The sequence below is a fragment of the Podarcis gaigeae genome (assembly GCF_964106915.1).
Source record: "Podarcis gaigeae genome assembly, chromosome: 5".
Taxonomy (NCBI): Eukaryota; Metazoa; Chordata; class Lepidosauria; order Squamata; family Lacertidae; genus Podarcis; species Podarcis gaigeae.
Window position 1 is genome coordinate 56,445,253 of NC_139681.1, and position 27,441 is coordinate 56,472,693.

General features: G+C 42.1%; 1 protein-coding gene across 2 annotated transcripts in view; it reads right to left on the reverse strand.

Moving 5' to 3' along the window:
• NEURL1 (neuralized E3 ubiquitin protein ligase 1) overlaps positions 1-27,441 on the reverse strand; it is a 137,568-nt gene that overhangs the window by 38,197 nt on the left and 71,930 nt on the right. For both annotated transcript variants that reach the window (XM_083741608.1, XM_083741607.1), the window contains exons 2-3: positions 6,967-7,208; positions 4,132-4,453 (exon numbers count right to left, since the gene is read on the reverse strand). In XM_083741608.1, coding sequence (XP_083597734.1) covers positions 4,132-4,453; positions 6,967-7,208 — 564 coding nt within the window. The remainder of the gene's footprint in view (positions 1-4,131; positions 4,454-6,966; positions 7,209-27,441) is intronic.

Here is a 27,441-nt window from a genome sequence, read left to right on the forward strand (position 1 = left end):
TGGCAGCCTTGAACAGGAATACTTCACACTGCACCAGGCAACATTCATTTCTAGGTCACGTATGTTTTTACTTATCTATATTCTTCTTTTTTACAGAAATGTTCACAGTTTACAATTCAGGGTTACAGCTCATTAGGCATGGTACAAAAGGGCATGGGCGAGAAAAGAAAATGAGCACATCAAGTATAACGGCCACAGCACAAGACAATTATAGGAAAGGAGGAGCCATGTTGTAATTAGAAGGAGGCATCACTATCCTGCCTCCTGCAAAGCTAGTTGATCCAGTCCCTCAGGCAACGCTGTCCAATGAATTCACATCTCTCAAAAATGGGCACAAAAAGGCTGAGCTATGCATATGCTGAGCTAACCAATGGTCAAATTTTTAAAACAGAAAATTGCTCACATGACTGTGATTTCCAGGTTTGTTTCTTTCAATATATATAAGAAATGCAGAGAAGTGCATGTTTGGCTGGTAAAAGTGACCTCCTGAGGTCAAACTACTCTGCTTAACCATTTGAAAAATATTAAGGGAGGTTGCAAAGATTAATTCCCATAATAGAATATTTGCATTTCAACCCTTTTGTTTACTTTTGCTCTTGGTTTAAGAAATCATAATGGGAACAATGACATCCAAAATAAAATACATTACATAACCATCAATTAAGATGATGTACCTTTTCCTCTAAACAATGTAATAAAATACCCTTTCTCTTAATTTTCAATGGCATCTGTATATTTGATTTCACAATGTTGACTTCTCTGTACTAGGAAAGTAATCCTATTTAATCTGTTTTTAGTAGCCAATGTTTTCTATTTGATGTCCGACTCCATTATCTTGATTTCTTTTATTTTAAAAAAATCCTTTGGGGTATTAGAAAAACAGCAGGTCAATCATTACAAACGAGTATGTGTAGAACAGGTTTTAGATTTATATCTCAGTAGTTATTTCAGCTTATTTTTAGAAGAAAACAACCAAAAGTTCTCAGAACAGAACTCCTGAACCTCCACTCCCTCTAATTTTTGTAGTTTCCCCATCCAATGCCTTTGATTAAAATTCACAATGAAAGGCGAGGAATACCACAATCGTATGCATGTCTACTCAGAGGTAAGTCCTACTGAGTTCAACAGGACTTACTCCCAGGTAGGTGGGGGTACAGGAGTGCAGCCCCAAAGCGAGTGTAGAATTGATGAAGAATTATATGTCAACAAGCACCTGAGCTTTGACACCATAGAATACAGAATGGAGATGCGTAAGAAACAAGATTAAGAGGCTTCAAGACAATTGCCAAGATTAAGCCTGCCAAAGGCAATTGGAACATGCTATAAATAAAATGTCTGAGCATTAATGTCAATTGCATAAACTCATTCTAAGCGGCAGGGGAATCTGAATCCTGGTGGCAGGTGCCTCGCTGTACTGGTTATGCTGCTTTGTACTAACTGCATTTAGCTAATTGGCAGAGACAAGATATCTGAAAGACACCTCTGTCTCTTAGCTGTTGTAATGAAGCAGAGTAAAAGGTTTAACTCAGGCATCCCCAAACTCGGCCCTCCAGATGTTTTGTGACTACAACTCCCATCACCCCTAGCTAACAGGACCAGTGGTCAGGGGTGATGGGAACTGCAGTCCCAAAACATCTGGAGGGCCGAGTTTGGGGATGCCTGGTTTAACTCTTTGTGAAGGAAAGGAAGATAAAGAAAGTAGGTAACTTGCTGTGAGACGTTTCGAATTCATAGGGAATTATGGGTGTAGGGAAGGTTGATGGAACTTTAACATCTGTAAACGGATGGAGAGCAAGTGAGTCCACTATATGTTAGCATTGCTAGCAAACTAACAAGGCTGAGAATTCCATATGTTTCCCTCTTAAATATCATTACTTAAAATAATATAACAATTCATTCCTTCCATCCACTTTCAAACCCAGGGACTGATTTCAAAATTATTTCTGCTACAAGTCCTATTTTAGGCATTAAAAGTGCATTTTAATGCCAAGGTTAGCTATGAGAATATTGCACATAACCTCAAGGTTCAGTGATGTGCATTAGCCCTCTTCTTCCCTGCCTTGCTAAAATGGGTAAAAATCCCAGAACAATTCAGATATAATGCTAGACACATTGTTTACACTATAACACAAATATTATTTTATCAGCAATATTCTGATCTTTCTATCAGAATATAAGCCACTCATACCATCATTTTGTATGCATTAAAGATACAACAATGTGACCTTCTCTAATGAACAGTTACACTAACTTCAACTCACTTAAGATTTCAATAAATCTTAAATGTTACATGAAGCATCAGTAATATCACAGATATCTGTCATACACTATGCATACACTATCCCTATGCAAAAGCTGCTAAGTATGTCAACTCATGTAATCGCAAAGTATGTCAACTCATAGTGTAAAAAGGATTGTTGTGTTAATTGGTCTTGAATTTTAGTTGAACCTCACAGCTGAACTTCCATTTATTCTGGATCTTTGCCTTACAAGTGCTCAGGAACTCTCAGCTCACGAGGAACTCTCACAACAGAGCTTTTAAAGCACAATAAAATGATTTTTCATGGCTGTACTTTTATTGTGTAATAAAATGATCTACTAAGGATTCTCCTAGAGCCCAGGAAACATATTTTATTTTCTAAACCTAATATTTTTAAGAAGAGCAATTTCATTTAAATAGAAGTAACAACCAGCAAATCCTTCTTTCAGGTAAAATGTGAGCCATGCATAAACTATGAAATGCATTTACCCATGTCAGATTAAGAGTGTTAAATAAAATAATGGGGAACTTTTATGGAGTGCATTCCATGCTTCAGAATGTGCACCAATAGTCTGTCATAACAAAATTCTTCTATTAATGATATTTATTTTCATTATGATTTATTACTTCCAGACCCATTTTGTTTGCTTGGTCTTTGACGTCCTTAGGAACAAGAGTGAGGAATGTAAGGTTTACATGGATGGCATCAAGCAGCACTTTCTAACAACAAACACGGTCTGATTCTTGTTCTGCTATGTAGACAAAACATGGGTGAAACTCCACTGGAATTTATTTAGCACTCCAGCTTTGCTCAGGCTTATTAATTAAAGGACAAAGGTGGGAGATATTTTAAGGCTGAGACTACTAAACATATGAACTGAATCGCTTTCTACCATTTTGCATCCTGTTCAAGACGGGATAATAAAGTAGTGAACACAACCTTTATTCATGTGCTGTTTCCAGAGGGTTGTACTTTTTCCAAAGGGACAACTATGATAATACATTGCAGCAAAAGCAACAGAGAGTCCTGTGACACCTTAGAAATGAACAGATTTATTATAACTCAGTTGTAGAGCACATGCATTGAATGTAGAAAGCCCCAGGTTCAATTCTTGGCATCGCCAGATAAAAAGATATCAATGTTATATTGGTTTTTATGCTTTCACTGGGATTGTTGTATTGTTAGTTGATTTTATATATGATGTATCCTACTCTGGTATCCCTTGTGAGATGAAGGGCAGGTTAAAAATTAATTAAATAACAGTAGAATGGGATCTGGTTTTTATTTGCAAGCTTCCTTTGCAACAGGGCCGTGTGCAAATATTGAAAATAAATAAACAAATGTGGAAGTCATCTGCCTGAAACACTGGATAATTGCTGCCAGTCAGAGTGGACAATCTTGGGCTAGTTTCTAAGTCCCTAGATGACATGAGGCCAAATGGCAATGAAATGCAATGATCAGTCTGTGACAATTCTATATAAAAGCACAAGATAAATGAAATCACTCTCTCACACACATGACACTATCACATAAAAGCTTATACTACAAAAAATGTTAAGTTTTTAAGGTGTTGCAAGACCCTTTGTTGTAATACTGTTTGTACAATGTACAGCTATTGGCCTTAAGAAAGATGAGCATTGATCACAGCACAAGCAAAGCAGCACAACCGTAGGGTCTTTCTGACTTACGATAATTAGAAAGAGATAAGGAACTGTGACATACACATTTCAGAAAATGGCATTACCAGAAATAATAAGGTATAATGGATTAATCCAGGTAAGATGTTTCCACAGAACAGAAACTTTTGCTTTCAGCAATAAGGTGACTTACCCTCCCATGACAAAGTCATATTTTCCAGAAATGCACCTACCTAGCAGCTGCACTCCACGTGTGAGTCCATAGACGTCAATCAAAGCCCACAATGGTTCGGTGGTCCTCACTCCACTGAAGAACAACATGGCGGCAGAGTTATTAACCCGGTAAAATACACGTCCCTTTTTGTCCACCCAGAACGCGATGATGTTTCCCTCATTTGCAAATTCTTCCGGGAGGGCCTTGGCCCAGAATCCGCTCTGAGAAACGAGGTCTGGACATGCATACTTGGGCAGGGTTTCTGGGTTAATCCTAGAGGGGTCCTTAGAAGTAAATCCAAGCCGAAGAGCCCCACTCCAACAGCACTGCTTCTTTGTGATCTGAAGAGAGGGAAGAATGGAAGCATAATCAGCACAATTTGAATTTTTCATTAGCAACATGTCATTGTCTAAGGGAAAGAGAATAAATGTGTGGTGTAGCATTACTGAGCTGATGGGGACGAGTGCTTGAATTTACCGTATGTGGAGGAGGGAGGAGTTGGAGGCTTCCAGCGGTACTGGATATGAATGGGTTTTAGAAAAGGGGGTTGCATTAGAAACTATATGATTGCTTTGCAAGTGGTGGAAGGTGTGAGGAAACACTACTAAACAGCAATATATTGTATGGGGATGCTCACCCCACAAGGTTATAAGTGATGGCAATTACTTGGAGATTCAATGTTATCTGCAACCAGATCACATAATGCATTTTTGTCTACAATGAACCACTCTGACTGTCCCTGAGCCTATTCTCATGACTGCAGTAACAAACATGAATGTGATTTCTGCTGTACTCTTTTGTCTCTATTATTTGATTCAGTTCAATTAGATAGATCATTCCAAAGATGAATGGATTAAAATAAGTAAGCTACCGGTAGTTACCCTTTACACAAATGAAGGTGTTGAAACCCATTGTGAAGTAAGCAACGCCAGAAAGCTGGCTGGAGACTAAACAGGAGATATTGTAGAAGCTATAGATCTGGAAATGGTAACATTTATTCATTCTCTGAATTGCTCATGAAACTACCTTTCATCAATTAAAATGAAGTGGTTTACAATAGGTCAGATATAATAACAACATTCAACCAACAGCACACTGATTAAATACAGTAAGGCATTAAAACAATAATCAGGAATTTAAAATATAAATCATTACAATATCATACAGCAGCAATCATCATCACTGAATTTCCATCAAATTTCCAGGTAATGTAGGTGACATCCACACTTCCAGGGGAACAAATTCCACAATTGGAGGTTACTACAAAGAAAAACTGCATGCATTCTGTATGTGTGCAAGGGAATGCAATACTGAAATAAAATCACAGTAAAATAAAATAAAAGCCAGCAGTAAAGTTTTGAAGACAGGAGCAAGACTGCATCAGTATCTTTGTGATTTGGGGCTCCTCTGGATATAGCTGCAATAACAGCAACACTCAAAAGCAAAAATAAGGTTTAACAGCAAAGATATCCAGTGGAAGCTACAAGTAACTTGCTGGTATTTAAGCAGATTGGGGTTGTTTCTTCAGATAATTACATATCTGCATCCACCCTTATCCTTGGTACCTTATCTTAGATGTGATGATTGCCTATTACAGGGAGTTGCAGGGATTGGACTAGATGACCCTTTGGATCTCTTCCAATTCTACAATTCTTTGATTCTGTTATCCTTATCCTTGCAACCCTTATCCTTACAAAAGTTGATATTAAAAGCAGTTTATTTAAGGACTTGAGTGCCAAGCGGATAGGTCTCTTGCTAAGGCGGCTGGATGGCATCTTGCATGCCTGCTTCTGTCAACTGCTACAGCCAAGGTGGTGCCAAATGTATTGCTTTCCTTTCCTTTGGACCACGTCAGTGAGGTGGAGAGTGGGGTCTTGTCTTCTGGCCACACCAGGACCTCCACAGACACTGTCCAGGCTTGCTATAGTAAAGACCACACTTGCCTCCGCACCACTTGTCAGACTATCACATCCTCAAAGTTGCAACAAAATGCAGCAAAGTAAGCTAACTTGTACCGAATGTGTAATAAGGAAGCAATAATAGTAGCCTCATTAATCACTTTAAAAAAACACAACAACTGTGGGATTATTCATCATAGCAATTTTATTGCAGAACTGCAGGAGCTCGTGGGAAGGAGATAAATGGTGCTTCATCATTATTGGTTTTGTACCATTTTATCTGTACTTTACACTAACTGTATGAGATAGCCAGTTAAATGTTCAAACAATGCACCACACAAGGCACTCCAGCTATTAATCCTGCAAAGCAACACAGGACAGGGCCCTGGAGGACAAAGCAAAAGCATAAGCCAGAGGATTCTGCTGTGCCACAGAGACCCCTGGGGTATATTCTCAACTTGTATTCTGGGTTTTCAGAGAAAGTAGTTGAGTGTTGATTTAAATACATCTGAAAATACGTTGACTATGTTTGCGTGTAATGCTAAACTGTGGTTTAGCAATAGCTGCACAAGCAGAGAGGAAACTATACAACACTCATGTGCTCCCCAAGAGGAATAAACCAGGGTACAATTTCATTTTTGCCACTTCCCAGCTTGTCCTCACTTGCAGATTAGGTGTGTTAATTTCAAATTAACAAACAAGTTTATGGTTCCTGGTTTGCACATAAGCCAGGAACCACCAAATGCAAAACTGAATCCTGGTTTATTCAACCTCCTGACCATGTGGGGAGATGATAGGAGGGCAGGGGAACACTTTACTCAGGCTCACAGAAGCTCATGTGCATAATGCTAAGCCATAGTTTTGCGTTCCATACAACCCCTCCCATTGCGAGGTCCTGGTATGCCATATGAATTTTGGTTCTCACAAAGAAGTGAATGGGAAAGGCATCAACTCACCTTGAGCCTGACTTGCTCATAGATAACAACTGCCCTGTTGCTGAAGGTGATGGCATTACAGAAGCTAGCCTGACGCTTGACTGCCTTCTGTGTGGTGTCCATGATGATCTGTGACCCCTTGGTATGGGGGTGGAACAGCAGTGGGCTGACTGAGAGAGTTCCACACTGTGGGATGGGCAGACAATGCTTTTGCTTGTGGTGGCATCGGTGAGATGAAGCAGGAAATGGTCCACCTATGGAGTCTGAGATAGAAAGGAAAAAGAGAGAAACTGAGCTTTAAAAAGGAAAAAGGAAAAAATCTGATGAAATTCCTAAAATGAAATCTACTATTGCTTAGCCGTGAGACTAATATTTACAAGAGACCTGTGGGGTAGCATCAAAACCTCCTTCAAACACTTTACATAGATCATTTAAATGTACAGTCCTGCACACCCATTTAGAACTTTGGGACATATGCAGGAAGAAATTGTACAAGAAATCCTGAAGAAACTGGGTTAGTTTGGCCAAAGAGGGGGGAAATAATGAAGAGCAGAACAAAGCTCATACTCCAAAACTGAATAGCAGTTTGCCTTCTATGACTTTGAGAGGTCACAGAAGAAGGCTACAAATAAAATTCCCACTGCACACAGCTTCCCTATGCATTCATGTAGGGCTTTAACCTTCAAATGTGCACTTTTGCAAATGTGCAAAAGTGAATCACTTTTGTTTAATGAACAATAGTAGGCAATTGGCTGTTGCCTTGAATTACCAGCTGATATATATTGGTTTAAAATGCTGTGGACAATTTGTAAGAGAACAATGGTTAAATGTTTTGAGGGAAGCTATGGGCTCTCCTTCACTGAAGATTTTGAAAAGACCAAATAAGCAAATACATCAAGGAGATTTAATAGGACACCTACTTCAGTGCAGATCAGTTAAATAGCTTTCTTGGTTATCTGATTCTTCATTTTAATCACTTACATGGATGCCTTAGCTTTGGTCTATAATCCTGTACCTGGTGCTCTGTTGTGTTGCTCATAGTGTAACCTCCCCATGGGGAAAGGACATAAGCCAGTGGCAGAATATATGCTTTGCATGCAAAAGGGGCTAGATTCAATTCTTGACATCTCCAGGCAGTTACGGTACCTAGATCAGGCTTCGTATAACATGCTACACAAAGTAGCTGCAATGCAAAACAATCATTTTATGACAGAAAGTAGTTAACCACATGGATGCAAAACAGGGAGTGGCTGTATGGAGATAGTTTCCAGTAAACCAGATACTGCATATGGAAATAAAAAAAGAGCAGTAGTTTGTTAATGAATGGATGAATTCAACAATTCAGCAACCTTCCAAACACAAGCTTTATGATTCTTCTGAAAGGCTGCAAATTGATTTTGTCCTTTCTATACCTATCTCTCATTACACAGGTCAGCTGTTCAGAAATAGGTATTGACCCAAAACCATTTTTTAAAAGAACAGATCCCTAAAGGCACTAGCAAAGTCTCCATCATTGCACATATTTATAATCAGGAAATAACAGGAGTGTGGTAACTAGACAGAGTTCAATCTTTTCTTGCCTAAAGCATAGGGTCAGGTTGGATGAGTCAAGTACACAATGTGCCGCTTTCTGAACGCTTGCTATGTGAAAATTCATTTATCTGAACACAAGGAATTAGTACGCAAACCTCGCTATACAGCACAGATTTAGATATCTGAATAGTGAGCATTCTTTACTTCCTTGTTTGCCTTTTGCTGGGTGGCTGAGAAACTGTGGTGATCTGTACTGTAAGCAAGGATTCAGAGGGTTTTCAGGTTTTTTGAGGTCAAAAATTCTGTGGTCAGGAACACATTAGAAATTTCCCCATAGGAATCAATGGACATTATTGGCTCATTATGTAAATGCTCACCTAATGAATGATTTCAAGGGAACTCATTGCGTTCTGATAGCGGGACCTGCATGTAGTTTTTCTTCAGGCTGTGCTGTCAAGAAAGGCATGCTACATTTCTATCCTAAACTATATTAAGGTAAAGTAAAGGTACCCCTGCCCGTACGGGCCAGTCTTGCCAGACTCTGGGGTTGTGCGCCCATCTCACTTAAGAGGCCAGGGGCCAGCGCTGTCCGAAGACACTTCCGGGTCACGTGGCCAGCATGACATCGCTGCTCTGGCGAGCCAGAGCCGCACACGGAAACACCGTTTACCTTCCCGCTGGTAAGCGGTCCCTATTTATCTACTTGCACCCGGAGGTGCTTTCAAACTGCTAGGTTGGCAGGCGCTGGGACCGAGCAGCGGGAGCGCACCCCGCCGCAGGGATTCGAACCCCATTACAAATTTTTTTTAAAGTATGTGAACATTAGTACAGTGGTACCTCGGGTTACATACGCTTCAGGTTACAGACTCTGCCAACCCAGAAATAGTGCTTCAGGTTAAGAACTTTGCTTTAGGATGAGAACAGAAATCGTGCTCCGGCGGCAAGGCAGCAGCAGGAGGCCCCATTAGCTAAAGTGGTACCTCAGGTTAAGAACAGTGTCATGTTAAGTAAGGACCTCTGGAACGAATTAAGTACTTAACCCGAGGTACCACTGTATGTTATGAGACAGAGTTGATTCATGTGCTATGGGGAGAATATTATAAAGTGTCTCCAGGCACTTAGACCACCTTCAGAATGAATGTGTTTATGCAGACTAGCCATGTTTGTATTTCCTAACTTTCCATGTGCACAGAGGTAGTACCACCCCACATTCAAACTTCAGAAAGACCACCACTCAAGTTGCCACAATATTTCTCAAGACATTTATTATGGGGCAAATTCAGCTGTTGCCCTGCATTCATATTCATGTCTGGAGCATGGAGAAGTGCTGTAATGATGTCACAACTTCTTGATTTTCATGGGGAAGAAAAGTTAACCAACTATTCAGTTGCAGAAAGCCTCAGCGCCTAGGACTTGCCGGTCGAAAGGTCGGCGGTTCGAATCCCCTCGGCGGGGTGCGCTCCCGTCGCTCGGTCCCAGCGCCTGCCAACCTAGCAGTTCGAAAGCACCCCTGGGTGCAAGTAGATAAATAGGGACCGCTTACCAGCGGGAAGGTAAACGGTGTTCCGTGTGCTGCGCTGGCTCGCCAGATGCAGCTTGTCACACTGGCCACGTGACCCGGAAGTGTCTGCAGACAGCGCTGGCTCCCAGCCTCTAGAGTGAGATGAGCGCACAACCCTAGAGTCTGTCAAGACTGGCCCGTACGGGCAGGGGTACCTTTACCTTTATGAGGAGGAGACTTTCCTAAATAAAAAGCAACAGTTTGCTACCAAGTTGTATCCAGGAATGGTTTTGCCTTAGTGGAAGACCATTCTCCTTGTGCGGCACATTAGGCTTCTATCCCCTGCTTACCTAACATAGGAAACTCCTGTATATTGAGTCACACCGCTGGTTCATTTTAGCTCTGGGGAGCTAAGCTGTTCTACAAGATCAGTAGAAGAAGAGTGCATATTTATAGTGATAAGCTAGCTCTGTCGGGCACAGGCAAAAATGACTCTACAGAGTGTTGGCTTTGCATCAGTTGACTTTTTGAAGGGGGGGTCAGAAAGACAGTTGCTCAGCAAAGTGATTAGCACGAGTCCAAAACAAACATAAACTGGCACTTTGATCTGCAGATTACTGATAATCTAAAACAAAAACAAGAACCCTTCTGCTAAAAAAATCGTTTTAGAAATGGAATCCAATCCACATTGAAAGATTCTATGCTCTAGAATTAAAAAAAAATAATACCTCAAGGGGTAACTTGAAATGAAACTGCATCTGTTAGATGGGAACTAGAAGATATTTATATAGCAAAAAACTGCATGTAAGTATCAAAATGGAGGCAGTGATGGCAGTATTTGCAGCTATTGGGGGCAAAGTGAGGTAGTGTTAGAAGGGGAAGCAGGTACTTCAAGTAGAAAGCAATCCTTACAACTTCACCACCTACACGAACATTTAACTCCAACTCCTAATCACAACCCTAGTAGATAGTGAGATCCAACATTATCTACTCATACCATCTTCTCTCCACTGTGGTTGTGTATGAGCCTGTGAAGGTTTGTGTATGCTCTTCACAATAAGCACACTCAAGAGAGATATTTACAGTTCTTTATTTTACATATGTACAAGCAGTACAGTACAATCATGCATCCGAATCATCCAGTGCAAATTCAGGGAGCGGTCTTCTCCTGCTTCTCCTCCAACAGAAAAGGCAGGGGAGCTTCATGGGATGTCTATGATCCCTACACTTTAACCCTCTCCTTTCCTGTGCCAAAGGCACAGGCTCTCCGTCTGTTCCTGAACTCCCTGTGTGGTGCTGGGGCTCTACTTCAGCATCGGAGAACCTTCCCACCTCCTGGCTCTCTTCCTCTTCCCCTTCCGTCACTTCCTCTCTGTCTCCTGACTGTTCCCGATCTTACCCTTTTCCTCCCCACCCCAACTCAAAAGCATTCCTTGGCAGTCCCATGACTAGAGGATTAAGAGACACTCTGGAGCATATCTGGGCTATGTGCAGGATGCTAGAGAGGGGTAAGGGAAACCTAAAGTCCTGTTGCATAAGTGGGTGTCATCCTTTGGGGTTTTTTAACTAGAACCCCAAGAACTGCCAACCAAAGCTAAGTGCAGGAGACATAGAATTAAACAAGGTATCTCTGAGTAAATTATCTCTGAGTACATTCTGAGCAGAGAAGACTCCCTGGAAAAGACCCTGATGTTGGGAAAGATTGAGGGCACAAGGAGAAGGGGACGACAGAGGACGAGATGGTTGGACAGTGTTCTTGAAGCTACCAACATGAGTCTGATCAAACTGTGGGAGGCAGTGGAAGACAGGAGTGCCTGGCGTGCTCTGGTCCATGGGGTCATGAGGAGTCGGACACGACTAAACGACTAGACAACAACAACAACATTCTAAACGACTAGACAACAACAACAACATTCTGAGCTGAGGGTTATTTGAGTTCTGCGCTTTATTCCCCAATCACTTTTAAAAAAGTAAACACTGACTGGCACAGAACAGGCACAGAACAGCCAACCTCTCATAAAGCAAGACCCATCAAAAAACAACAAACGGTCAGGTGAAATAACAGCATGAAGAAGAGTGCCAATGCTGTACTGCATTACACTTCTTCCTAAGGGCACTCTCTGTCAGTATCCCTTTCCTGACCTCTGGGGTGAAAATCAACACATTTTTATGCCCTGCAAACAACTGCTTTTGTATTTGTGTCACATTTAATCACCAATGACACATCATCCTTTTAAACTATTGCCGTCCATCCACAAATTATGTCACAATTTGAAATAACTGAAAGATTTCAGCAAATGCTTGTAAGAATGCTAGGCTAAAATAGAGCCTCGCTGATCCACCAGAACTGTTCTTATGATCTCATATAATATCAACAGCACTCAATTTAAAGATTGTATTCAGACCCTATATTAGCCTTCCCTGTTCTACCATTCAGGATGCAATCCTATGTGCACAATTCCCTGGCAGTAAGCACAGTCATACCTACTTCTGAGTAAACATAACAAAGGACTGCAGTGTGTGTGTTTTAAAATACTTTTCATTCATAAATTTGATCTACGACTTTGTTATATCGCGCTCTATTCCTGTGTTTTCCCGATTTAGGAGTGCGGGGAGAGAAGGAATATATGAAAGAGAGGATGAGGAATTGCCATTATGGTACTCTAACAATCACCTTTTCACATATCAAAATGTAAGAACGTAAGAAGGCAGGGCCCTGCTGGATCAGACCAAAAGCCTATCTAGGCAATGTTAGTTCTCCATTGGCCAGACAGATGCCTATAGCCCACAAGCAGGACAAGAGCACATTAGATACTAATATTATGAGAACAGGAGAAAGCATTTGTCTCCCCACTTACTCCACAACATGCACAATTTAATACATCTGTATCATGCTTCCCTTTTTACTTGCCTTTTTTATGAACTAGAAGGCCCCAAACATTGTACAAGAGTCTTATTGAGTCGTTCCAGCTCTCTGATAATTTTGCTTGCCCTTTTCTGCTCCTTTTTCATTTCTACAATATCCTTTTTGAGATGCAGTGACTGTACATAATACTCAAGTGCGGCAGCACCATAGATTTATACAAAGTTATTAGGATATTGGCAGTTTTAAATTTGATTGCTTTCCTAATAATCCCCAACATAGAATTCACATTTTTCACAGCAAGCTGCACATTGGGCCAACATTTTCACTGACTGAGCTGCTGCTTCAGTGAGCTATAGTTAAAGTTTATCATACGAATGCTGGCAAAGATTCAAGGCAATCCTATGCATGCCTACTTGGAGGTAAGTTTCATTCTGTTAAATGGGACTTACACCCTAATAAGTGCATTTAGGGTTTCAACTGCAGTTGCTTACTGCATTAAGGAAAACAGTTTCCATTTGGTCAGATTGAGTTTAGCAGGCGAGAAACCATTAAGAATGGACTCTCACATTGGGAACCCCATATAAAGAATTTTCTACACTGGGGTGGGGAGCCTGTGATCCTCCAGATGTTGCTGAACTCCAGATGTTGTCTCCCATTATCCTGACCATTAGCCACACTGACTGCTGCTGGTGGAAGTTGGAGTTCACCAACACCTAGATGCCCATCTCTGTTCTACACAATTTGGCACCTGACAGTAAGCTCCAAACTAGGATATGTCAGCTGAGGATAACGCTTCAAAAGCATCTGAGGAAGAGGACACTAGTTCACAAAAGCTAATGCCACAATAGATTAATAAATGTTTGGACCTTTAAAGTGGCAGAAGCAGCAGACTGAGATGGCCTGCTCAGGTGGCACCATGAGGACAGCATAGATGAAGGCAGGAGCTCATGTACGAGTGGTGCAGCAATACTTTTTAAAGTGCTGGCCCTAGGGAGTAGATACCATCTGTGCCCTACTTTGGACTGCAATATTTCTTGGCCTTGCACCTCTTCCCCATTGCATTCACATACAGTGGTGCCTCAGGTTACAGATGCTTCAGGTTACAGACGCTTCAGGTTACAGACTCCACTAACCCAGAAATAGTACCTCAGGTTAAGAACTTTGCTTCAGGATGAGAACAGAAATTGCACAGCAGCAGCGTGGCAGCAGCGGTAAGCCCCATTAGCTAAAGTGGTACCTCAGGTTAAGAAAAGTTTCAGGTTAAGAACAGACCTCCGGAACAAATTAAGCTCTTAACCCGAGGTACCACTGTACCTCTTAAGATATCATAACCAAATTTTGCTTGATGGTCCCTGAGATCAAGGAACAGGCCTTCATCTATGTTTAGTTACAACTGGATGCTATTTTCCTTCAAGATGGAGGGTATGTTTGAAAGGAGAATATCAATACTTGTCTACACTTCCTGTCTTACAGAGTAATGTAATTTAATACAGACATACTAAACATGCAGCTTTCACCAGAATTGCATGCTGACTGAGTGTAAATAGCAATTCACACTTCAAACACCAGTTGTGTAAAAGGAGATTCCAGCTGTGAATATTTTACGGCCATGTTTTATTTCCATGGTCTACAAATCAACGTAAAAGTTGTTTGCTCTCCTTCAGTGGGCCTCAGATAGAGTACACTTCTTTAAAAAAAAAAACAACAACCATTCCTGCTGCTAAATATAAACCAGCAGTTAATCTTTTGGAAGAAAGAAAGAAGAAATGCTAGTCATAGTATTTGGGGATCTAGTTCTGGAATACTTGTAAACCTGCCAGCATTCTCTTCCAGTTTAAATACATTTTAATGGAAAGCTTATCCTGGGCACATTTTCCATGCACACTGCAGTAACTTGGAACCTATCCTATTAAATTCCAGTAAGAGTATGAGACACAATTAGGTGCAGAGATGTTAAAAGCCAAGTCTTTTGAATATGCAAAAAAGCTGGAAAAAACTGGGAACAGTCGGAACAGAAATAATAAATGAGCAATACAGAACCATCGTAAGAATTAAAACAATGGTTAAAATTCAGTGGGTGTGAATGACACAAGGCAATATCAATGGATTAAAGGGCAGGAACAGTTGTGAATCATTGTGGTGTTTCTTGTGTTATGGGCCACACAGAAAGCACTGGCTCATTAAAGTAGAATTACATTGGTCCCTGACTTTTCCCACTTATGAGATCAGTATGTTGGCCTGTGAGCTCAACCTTCACTTCAGGACAGATTCTTCTTTTCTCTCCCCCTCCCCCCACCCCCCAGTCACTGGAAACGAACTATGAGGAATTTTGCTACAGTCTCTTAAAAGGTTCAGCTTTTCACATAAGTAGAAAGGGTTGTGTGATGTTAAAGGATGAAAATGTTGCACCATGGCAAGTTAGCAGCCCATGGCCAATTCAACTTCCCTAAGCAGGTCTATGGATACTCTGCATCCATGCAGAACCTGCAACCCAATAATATCAACTTTACCTAAAGAAAACAATGTTTTTGACCTAAAAGAAAGTCTGGAGTTTTCTGTCTGTTTTTATTAAAGGTTTTCCTCATTTACAAAAGCACATGCATTGTCTCTTTCTTCGGGCTGTGTTTTCTACAGATCAGTTACATTTGCTGTGAGACACTGGTGCTATATGCAGCATAGGGTTGGGAAGAAAAGAGGGTGGGACAGAAAAGAGGGGGTGTGGTGTAAAACTTATGTTCTTTTACTTAGTGTATGGGGGGGTGCCGTGTCGGCATCACTTGGGTAGGTTCTCTTTCTATTTGCTTTTTATGTTTCCTCCGTAGTGAGAGAGGTTGAGGTGGCTAAGGGGTTGGTTGATTGCCTTTGGTTGGCTGCAGTGGGCTTTGTTTGTGCATGAGGGTGGGTGTGTTGTTGGTTTAAGTTAGCCATACTGAATCGTATGGTTTTCTGAAAGTCAAGAAAAAGCCAACAGGAGTGGGGGGGGGGAGAGATGCTGCTTTGGGATAGAGTGGGATAAGACATGAAACACAACTGAAAGGGAAAGTCAACAGGGGTGAATCTTTTCAGGATGCTTGGAGATTATTGAAAACCACAAAAATATAAACTAAGATAGATCACAGATTAGGAAAGCAACAGCAAGACCCCAAGAGGATGCCAGTGTGGTTAATGAAGACACAGTCAAGGCAACTATAAAAGGCAAGGAGGATTCCTTGTGGGTTTGCTTGTTTTGCATTTTAAGAGTCACAAAAAGTTTCAATAAAATTATTCTTTTTTAAAATAATGGACATCTTGTCCGAATGAGCAGAACAAAAAAGGAACACAAACTCTGGCAAAACAAGTAAGGCAAGTGGGGAAAGAATTTGAGGAACATATTGCTTAAAAAAAGTCAGTCAATAAACAGTGATTTCTGACTAATGGCAGATGCAGTGATGGTTCACCACAAGGTGCTCAAACTTGTTTTGAGTGATTATTACAGCTGCCTTCTGATGCCCCCTAACCCATGGCCCACAGCCCAGTTTAGGTAGACTGCTCCAGAACGTGGAGGTTCCACTCTTCTCAGACGGCCCTTGGCAGCACCCTCCTGAGCAAGAAGCCTGCCAGCAGGACCCACAAGCGACTCGCCCTTCCTCCTTCAGCACACCCAGAGAGGGCAAGTTTTCTACGCTCAATGCCAGGGCCAGTTCCTGCCTGCAGGCACATGCCCCCCACCCCCAGCACCTCACCTGGAGGAAGGCCCTGCTGGTGGGAGGAAGGTGCCTTAACAAGAAGCCTGTGGTGGACACAGGTTGAGGTGGTGAGCAGTAGGGCGGCACTATCAAGAGCAGCTCCTCCCAGCTTGGGCAGAAGGTAGGAGCAGTTTCTTTCCTCACCCTTTTTTGTATTTAGTGATCATTCTTTCCCCATCCTTCACATTGGTGTAATGGAGGGGGGGGGGACTAGGCTAGCCCCAGAGCTACTGCAGTTTTACTCCCTTTGCAAGGGTGTGCCAGAAAAACCAGAAGGCTTTGAACCCTGTGTGGATTCAACCCCATACACAAATCCTCTTCCAACACAGCCTTTTCATTTCATACTACCATCAGAGTCAACAACAGAAGTGTGGTGGAACTTTCCAACACCACCATGGAGGCTTCTGATGGCAGACTTTCTTCTCCATTTACAGAGAGGGAAATTGACAGAATCCAACAGCCCCTTAGCTGCCTTTCACAAGCCCTTAGGACTTATCCCTTAGTGGATTTAACTGAATTAAAAGACACGGTGGGATGGCACCTTCTTTCACCCGGCCTACATAATTTTTAACCAGACCGAAAAAGCACTCAAATAAGAAGGGTGTCACTGTGGGTGTCAGGCTATATCTACATCCACAATTCAATGCAGCTCAGTGGCAATGTGTAGAACACATCCGGCTTGCCTCTCCACTGAAAGCACTTAAAAACTAATTTGGATGTAGCATTGCTACAGTTTTCCTGCTTCACCTTACTGTGCACTGAAAGAATGCATTAGGAATTATGACTGCTGCACACTATATGCGTGTGTCCTCCTGTTCCTGGTTCATTCTTTCTTCTACTTTTGTCTTTGTTCATTTGTTTTATATGGGTTGCTTTGCATGTGCTCAGTTTCTTAGCTATGGCATGAGAGATCAAAAACCCAGAGACTGATCAAGAAGTTTGAATGGCGTACAAACATTAACACCACCTTCATGTCCTTTCATGATTAAATGCAAATGAGCTGAGAGGAAACTATACATGAAGCATAAATGGAATATCTTGCAGATTGTGCTTTTTTCCAATTCAAGAACTGAGACCAGTGTCATGAGAAATGAAGGTCAGTGGCTGGCTGCTGAAACTTCAGAATAGCTGAATATGCGTCTTTTTTCTGTCAAGATGCCATCTATTGTCACAGTTCTGATAGAAGCCAGATGTGTGTTCCAGCAGTAAAACAGAAATGTACCTGACCATTCTCAAATTGTTGCCAGCACACATCCTCTCTGCTTTTCCTGTGTAGTGAAAATAAACACACAACCTGTGTGTGCTACACCATCCTATAAGCTCAGCAAATAGTCCCTGTTGTACACTCAGTGCTGGCTGCATTATTTGGGGGGCCCTTGACACAGTACCTTCAGTGGGGCCCCACTTACCTGGAAGAATTAGGACATGCAAACTAGGAACTCTCTTAACTTGTATCCAGTCTTAATGGATACTTCATGCAAACTGGGAATGGCAGGATCCTCAACTGGTGAGTGGTCCTCTACTGGAACTGGGGCTGTGGCAAATGCCCAGCTTTACCATTCCCATGTACATTTGTGCAGGGTCAGTATTTCAGACGTGATATACTGCATTAACAGTTACACCTGGTTAATTTCCAAAGCAATTTATTTCAAGTATTTTCAGACAAATTGTATTGCCTCGGCAATTAGTTTCCTAATCAGTTAATTAATAAGCAGAGTCCTTATGTCCATGTGTGTGCAATCACTGGGCTTGTCTGAAGCCAGAACTTCACTTGCTGTAATTTTTAATTTCTCTTCTTCCTCATTCGATACCTGGGAATTGATATACTTTAGGAAGCTTGGTTAGTGAGTGCAAAACGTGAATAGTCAAGAAACAATGTTGCCTAGAGCTTCATACAAAAGTGCACATGATGTCCAGAACCTCCTAAGAGTCATGGTTCAGACATTATTTAAAGTTTCTCTCTAAAGAATCACTAGATTAGTCTGTACTAGAACAAGCTTGCTGTAGAATTAACTAGTGTGAGGCACAGCCCAGTACTTTCAACTTGTTTCCTGAAAACAAAGGGCAACCACAACAAACAGCAAAGCAATTCATAGCATCATTTACACAGCAAACATAGCAAAGAAAAGGGAAAGGAAGCAGTGTTTGGGAGAGGTGTGTGTTATGCATACAAGAAGAACTTCATTTCCCCCTCCTTGCTTCCTTTTCTCTCTGTTTGGAAAGCTTGGTGGCAGGAATAGTGGGAGTCCATTCCCCCAGCAGCTCGCTACAGCATCTCCTCTAGCAGAAGACAGTCCAAAAAGGAGGAGGAGGAAGGAGTGAGTGAGGAGTGAGTGAGTGAGTGAGTGACAGCAAGCTTAGGACTTTTCTGATCTAGAGCCTAATAGTTTGTTTCTCCCCAGTTGTTCCCACAATTCAAAATTATTCTCAGACTGCTTTCTCCCACTAAAACAGTACAAGTATTGTTATGAACCCTGGCCAAGTAAAGCCAGTCACCCCTTTAGCTGGGGATTTCCAGGTAAACGGCTCATGATGACTGGTACATGTATCTTCCTGGGAACTAGTTGTTAGATGGTGAAGTGACGCACATCCCTGGAATGTGAGAGCTATTTGGAGGAGGTGTTTTTGATTTCCCTCCATCCCCCACAACTGAAGGGAGGGTCTGTCAGAAGGTTTGTATGTGAAAAACCTGCCCCCCTTTTTTTTGAGAGTCACAGAGTGATGGCTGAGCTGCTGATGAAAGGATCTCAGGGTGCCTCTGTGGTGTATTGCTGGACTCCGTCATCCCTGACCACTGGGCCATGCTAGCTGACATTGCTGGGAGGTGGAAGTCCAGCAATGTCTGGAAGTGCCACCTTGGCTAATCCCTGCTCCAGGGAACTGGTGCTGGGGTATTAGGGTCTAGTGCCTGCTAGAAAGGCTGTGGTGCTTGCCTCCCACTTGTGTTCCATCTCCATATTTGTGAAGACATTAAATACTATAAATTACCAAAGTCTCTAGTGATCTCTTCCTGCAAAAGGAAGCCAATTGCAGGCAGCAGAATCGCTGGAACTTCTTGCTGCTTGGGGAAGCAAATGCGAACTGTACATCTGCAACATCAAAGCATATCAAAAGGAGTTTCTCTCCTCTCATAGCAGTAATTTCATGGAGTGGAACTTTTGAAATACATATGTGCAGATATGCCCTAAATTACAGCAAGTATTCAAAATAAAGTATATTTGATAACCATTCGGATAAAGTATGGTTTTTAACACCACCACATGCATGTAAACACCTTCTGTATATATATATATATATAGAAAAATAAGGACAGCATAACACTTTTCCCCCCAGCTGCTTCTACTATTCAACTCAAAGTAACCTCAGATGTTCACTTGAAATCTGGCAAAGTCACAGGATTATAGCATAATCACTGGTAGCCCCCTTTTTAGTAAATGTTAACATTGCTTCAACATTCTTCCCAGGGTATTCTGTATCAGTTAATCCAGCCCTGAGATGGACTGATTTTAGAAAAGCAAACAAATACCATCTTTCAGACTATATAAAGGCCATGCTGTATATAGATATTTAAGAAGAACCTTGGCATCTTCATCTCACAGCAATACTCAGTGGACCAAATGTGGGGAGGGAGATGATATCTACATCCTGGCACATTTGCAGCAGTGTCTAGAAACAATATACCGGTATATTGCTCTATTTCAGCTGTCCTGTGTTTGTAGATTATTTACCCATTCAGAGCAAAATAGAATACTAAAATAACTGCATCTCCACAGTGGTGAGGTTAACATTTGGCATTATCAAGGTATTATTATTTATTTTAATGAGGCAATGTTTTGAACTTGGGCAGTTCCCTTTTTAGACATTTGCAAGTCAAATTGTATTAGGAAAATGTGCCTCAGAGGTGGACAAATATGCAGACAATTGGGGTCTGAGCTACAAATGCTGAGATAAATTGAACGGGGATCAGTTTAAATCCAGAAAGGTTAGGATATTATGATGTAGCAAACATACAAGATGGAAAAATTACAAGACACACAGCAGCTGGGAATAAAACACAACAGATTCAATGTGGCCTGGGGGGGGTAAGGGTAGAGTGTGTGGTACAGAGAGAGATTTGACCCTGAGAGCCAAACAGAAAAACTTGGGGCAGATCCACACCATAAAGCATCTCCAGTGCCAGTGGCGTAGCGTGGGGGGTGCCAGGGGTGCCGGCCGCACCGGGCGCAACTTGGGCGGGGGGCGCACTCGCACTAACAGCTCTCTGCCCCTACTAAAATCCACGGGTTAGGGAGCCCGCGCTCGCTCGGCTTGGCGAGGAGGTCGCAGAAGGGGGAGAGCAAAGCCTTCTGCCGCGGGCAAAAAAAGGAGAGGAGGGCGGGCGGGCGGGCTGGCTGGCTGGCTGGTGGGGGTCTGGCTGCGCCTGCTGCTGCCGTTGCCGCTGCTGCCGGGCTTTGACAGCTTGGCGAAGTGGAGGGAGAGGAGCTGTATGGTAATTGCGGCTCTCTCTCCACTGGCCGCGCTGAGCAGGGAGTCTGGCGAAGGGGCGGGAAGAGACTTTTCCCCCTTTTTTCTACCTCGCCTGGTCAGAAAGGAGAGCGGAGTCTCCTCAGGGCGCCCTCAGGCAGGGCAGGGCAAGGCAAGCAGAGCGAGGAGGAGAGAGAGGGGAAGGGGGGGGGAAGCGGCCAGGAAACGCCACGGTGTGGAGGGGGAATCAATTAAGGAGAGAAAGCGAAAAGCCTTGGAGAAAGGGAAAAAAGGAAAGAAAAGAGGCAGCTCCAGGAGAGCGCGGGGAAAGAGAAGCCTCGCTGCTGCTGCTTGGGAGAGTAAATTACTGTACTTGCCTTGCCCCGGGTTAGGGGGCGCAAATTACTTGCCTTGCCCTGGGTTAGGGGGCGCAAATTACTTGCCTTGCCCCGGGTGCTGATAACCCACGCTACGCCGCTGTCCAGTGCACATTTAAAGCATATTACTTCGCCCATAGAATCCCGGGGAATGTGGTATCCCCCTCACAGAGCTACAATTCCCAGCACCCTTAACAAACTACAGTTCCCAGAATCCTTTGGGGGAAGTCATGTGTTTTAAATGAGTGTTGACTGCACTTTCAATGTATGGTGTGAATCTGCCCTTGGTGGGCTGAATTTGGCCTGGGGTCGTCGTCGTCCCCCCCCCCCCCCCGTACACTGATTTTCTGCTGTTAATGATAAGTTTCCAAACTATAAATGAGGTGCTTGATATAACTGGTAATGTAGCTGAATAACAAAATCTGCTGTTTGTCACCAATACTTTGTTGGTGGATATCATGTTTACAGAGTGAGGTTAATGCCCAAGTGGGAAGGATATGCATGCCCAATTGCACTGCCGTCAGAATCTTAATCATAGGCGCCGACTCCATGGGGCCTGAGGGGGCCCGAGCCCCCTCAAAAATTCGTTTGGGGGGGCTCTGCCCCCCCAATAATTTAAGAAAATTATTAGTTATATTATGCTTTGTAAAATCACAAAATTATGTTGGTATTTTTTATTTTCCTTGTTTGACGATAGTTACCTTTTAAAATACATTCAGTAATGAGTTAAAACAAAGCCACTCCCGATCTAGAGAGGGGGTGGGGTTGCGGGCTCTCGACCCATCAACCCTAGCTCATTAATATTCACCGCCCACGGCGGCAGCCAATCGGCTGCCGCAAAGGGCGGGCCCTCACAGGTTCACTTAAGGTCGGGGCAGCCCGGGAGCTCGCCCCTTTCGTTCCCCCAGCAGCAGCGGTTTGGAGGTCTTGGGCCCCCCCAATATTTTTTATAAGTCGGTATGGACCCCCGCCCCCCCAATATTTTTTATAAGTCGGCGCCCCTGATCTTAATTCATTGTGAACCATGACCGGCAAGAAAATCCCTGGAAGATATGTGCAAGTTATTCACATCCATGCATGCATATTGCTGCAGCTTTTTCCTACGTAAACTAATAAAGGGGTAGGAAGGGAAATGAATTATTGTCTATTTCAGACAACAAAACGTCAACAGTGCAACTGTGGCATTTAAAGTGTTGCTCAAGCTTCATAAATCAACCCAGAGGGCCAATTCACGTAGCTATAAAGATCATGGCAAAACGTAGCTTTTGGCAGCTCCCCACCCAGGCAGTTTGCTGTATACATTTCAATCATCACTATGTGGAGTCTTGTGATGTCTCTGCAAACAAACGAAAATGCTGGTTTGTTGCAGAATGTGGTATTCCACACTTGGAATACTGTGCAAAGCCCTGATCACCACATCTCAAATATAAGACTGTAGAGCTGGGGAAGGTGCAGAAAGGGGAAGCCAAAATAATGAGGGGACTGGAACAACTCCATTATGAGGAACAATTACAATGTTTGGGGCTTTTTTAGTTTGGAGAAAAGGCGAGTAAGGAGGGATGTGACAGAGAGGTATGAAATTATGCTTGGTGAGAAGAATGTGGATATAGAGAAGCTGGTCTCCCTTGCTTATAATACCAGAAACTGGGGTTTATCCAATGAAACTGGAAGACTCAGGACAATTAACAAGAAGGACTACTTCACACAGCACTGATAAACCATGAAACATGCCAGTATAAGATGTAGTGATGGCCATATGGGCTTAAAATGTGATTAGACAAATTCATGAAGCGTAAGGCTGCTAGTCATCGTAGCTAGGTCCTAACTCCAGCATCAAAGACACTGTGCCTCTGAATATCAGCGGCTGAGGGACAAAAGAAAGAGTCATGGCTATCCAACTGTTGGAAACAAGATGATAGACTAGATGAGTCTGGTTCAGCATGTTCTTTGGTTTCCCATGTAAGATTTATTTGAAATAAACCTTAACCATAATATTATGATTCTGTGGAAGTTTACATACAGGGGCTTTATGTTGCAAATGTGTCATTCAGACCAAGTTTCTCTCTATGCATAGTTGACATATGATCAACTACACATTCCACTTTTAGTTTTAGACTCCCACCCCCATGCACATCAGCGAGAGGTCTATGATGTTCTCTGGCCTCTCTGCTGAATAACTGTCCCCCTCGCCCTCCTCTGTCACCCCCTCACCCATTCCCCATTCTGGGCACGCACTAAGGTATTCTTGTACCTATGTGCACATACTTAAAACGAAACAAAAAACCGCACAAGAAGCACACAAGAACGCATGACTGCCGTAATTGTGTTTCACAATGGCCAAAATGGAAGCATGTGCTTGGGGTTGGAGAGATAACCCATTTCCATTTGGGTTTCTTCGATAAGGAGGTCCTGGGGAAGACTGACATTTTGCTATAGTGAAATTCTGATGAGCAGGTCTTGCACAAGACCTTGATATGGTGATGATTTTAAAATGTCCCAAGGTAAACTTCCTCCAAACAGAGTTGTTGGAATTCTGACATGCTTTCTGCATATGGTAATTGATGGAAATAGGAGCACTTGTTTCCTTTTGGCTAGTAGAAACAAAATGACTCTGCTGTGCTCAGGTGAGAAGCAAGCTGAAGTGGGGTAGGGCAATAGGGGCTACCTACAAAAACATCACCGCATACATGACAACTCTCTGCCCCCTTGACTTTCCACATTAGCTGTAACTGTAGATATTTAATGGGTTGTTTTTACTTAATGGATTTTCCACTGTAAGAGGAACTATGGATTTAAGGGTTTTTTTAATTTAAAAAAGTATTAGTTGGCATTTTGATAATGACAACATCATGTGGGTAGTGCCCAAATCTTGAGCGGCACCAGCTCCACAATAAACTTCTGCCTGGAAACACACTAAACAAAACAGCAATGTTGAGTGTGTGTTTTAATACTTAATTTTAAAATATACAGTTTACAATATTTTTATTTGCTTTTATTTAAGGAATTTATATCCCACTTTTCATCAAAATAAGTTTTTTTTTTTTTTTAAAAAAAGAGGTAATTGTACAGGAAACATTTATCACAAAGGTTGGTTGTCTTGTTGCTTGTTTTCATGTTATGAAGAGTTATACAAGCAGAAATCTCTGTGGCAAATAGTTACCTGATTTTTTTTTCTTGGTAAAAAAAAGACATCCATAATAAGCACACATAAAATGGAGTGCCCTACGCAATGAGAGAAACATCTAATACTTTAAAGATTCTTATTTTTAAAAAAAAAACTCAGAGAGAAATGATACAGTCTTGCGATCAGAAACACAGAACCTGGAAACAAGACCCTTGGTGTCTGTTCCTGGCTCTGCTGAAGACTGGCTGCATTTCCCTTGTATGTTATTTTCAATATCATTGCACTGCACTCCATTTATAAAGTGTATGTTTACTATGAACAGCTGTTATACTAGACAATAACTTTTAACCCGCTACCATAAATGGTATAATTGCAGTACCGTGTGCCTCCCTCCAAGACCAAATGTTAGCTTATAGGGTGGGAAAAGAGTCATCTGCTTTCCACTCTACTAATGGCTATTGCTTCTGCCTGATCTCATGTTAAGGTAAATAGTCTTCTCTACCATCCAAAGAAGGGTTATTCATAGAACAATTATTGGGCAACTTCATTTTGTTCCTCCAGCTGGTTACCATGTTTGGCCTCATCCACACAGCTACAACACGAAGGTGGTCACTTACACATCACCAAAAAAAGGGGCAGCCAATCCCCAGAAAAGGCACCAATTTGCATATTATTTAATGTGCTGATTTATGCACACATTCAGAAATGAAGACTATAGTTTAATTAGAAATATAATATATCTCAGCACAGCAGGGAAGCCTGCTATCAAGGTGCTAAACTTGATGGGATGAATCAACCTTCTTATGGTTCCTTATTTTTAAGCTAGACTTGGACTTCAAAGAGACGCCACTTTCAAAGAGAGGACCGTTTTCTGAAAGCCTTAGAAATAGGATTGTTCCCTGCAAATTAGGACATGTGTCTACCCTAACAAGACGCCCAATGTTATTCCATCACTGGAAATTTGTACTGAAAACATAGTCACAGCCACTCCTTTTACTCCTGAAGAACTACAGTGGTACTTCTGGTTGTGAACGGGATCCGTCCCAGAGCCCCGTTCGCAACCTGAAAGGAATGCAACCCGCATCTGTGCACGCGCGGGTCACGATTCGCCGCTTCTGCGCATGTGCGTGACATCATTTTGCGCATCTGCGCATGCATGAGTGGTGAAACCCAGAAGTAACCCTTTCCGGTACTTCCGGGTTGCCGCAGGATGCAACCTGAAAAAACATATCATGAAGCAAACGTAACAAGAGGTATGGCTGTATTATTAGGATAATAGATCACCTTCAGTAAACTTCAGAAGATAAAGTTTACTATTACCCCTAATGTTGGAAGTGCAACTATCTAGGTACCTTTTAAAAAAACTATCATAATGGATACGCTCTACAGCAATTACTTACTGAACCAAAACCAGTTATACGATAGGACTAAGTGGGGTGGGGGGAACAGATCCTTGATTATTATTTCTTCTTACATACACCAAGTATATTCCAACAAAACATAGGGCAAAACAGCACAAATAGTACAGGATATACAATATACAAATGGGAACAAAAGTTGTTTGAATATGCAACTATAGCCCAAAATAACTTGCTTTAAGAGCATTAGAGGAGAGGCAGAAAGCACACTCATTTGTAGTTAAATGTTTTATGTTTATCAGTGATTGGGCTTCCATTCTTCTCTTCCCCTTCCCAGTCTGCTCCAGCGAGACCTACAACCCAGAGTAGATTTCAGGTGTGTAGGGACTTCAAGGGGAGGAGCAATCCATTCCACAAATGGTATATGTTCCTCTAGTGGATTATATACCGTGTAATATTCCTTCACTTTCCTTATGCAAAGCATCACCACTGTTTATACCAAGTTTAGTCTGCAATAGTCTGAACAGTTTCTGCTGTTGTGCACCTATTCTGTATATGATGACAAGGTCCGAGACTTACGCAGCAATCCTAAACATACTTACTAAGGGAATACTCCCTACTGAATATAGTTGAACTTATTTTTGAATAACCATACAAGGGATCATGCTGTTCAAAAGAATAAACCCCGACTCCTTTCATTATCATGGTGTTCCTTTCATCATGCATTTTGGTTTTTTGAAATGCACCTCCCGTCTTTCTGATCTTTCTGATCTATTCTAGTCACATTCCAAAAATAATTAAAATCAATGGAAAACTGGAAAGAAGAGTAAAAACGCATGCCAATATTCTACATATCCAGGGAAATTGTTTGAACAAAAAAGTTTTTAGCAGGTGCCAAAAAGAGTACAGTGAAGGTGCCTGCCTGATTTCAATAAGCAGGGAGTTCCAAAGATTGATTTGTTGCAAATGCTGAATGAGTATTATGTCATACCTGTAACAATGCCAGTTCCGCAGATTTAAACAGTCAAGTGGGCATATATGGGGTAAGGCAATCTTGCAGGTAAAAATCTAGCTGGTCCCAAGTTGTTAAGGGCTTTATATACTAACATCAGCAGCTTGAATCTGGCTCAGTATTAAAGTGGCAAACAGTACAGATTTCTGACCACAGGTGTTATATGTTGACAGGGACTCACACCTGTTAGCAATTGTGTTGCAGATTCTATACTAACCACAGTTTCTGAGTCAAACAAAAGGGGAGCCTCAGAGCACCCTGAAAAAAATACGGTAATATCCGCTATATTCCTGTTCTTGATTATGCAACACTGCAAAGAAACGTAACACAAACTGTTTGGGGGATATTTTACTACCATTGCCAGAATGTAGGTGTATCTCATAGTAGCAAAATGCCTTGTTTAGTGGTGTCAGAAGAAAAGAGCCACTTAACCCACTTTCTTCAATCAAGTTCTCTTTTAAAAAATGCAAGGGACTTTCCACTGACTGGCTGAGACAAAAAAAGCACCCTACTGACAAAGATCGAAGATTTCTTGG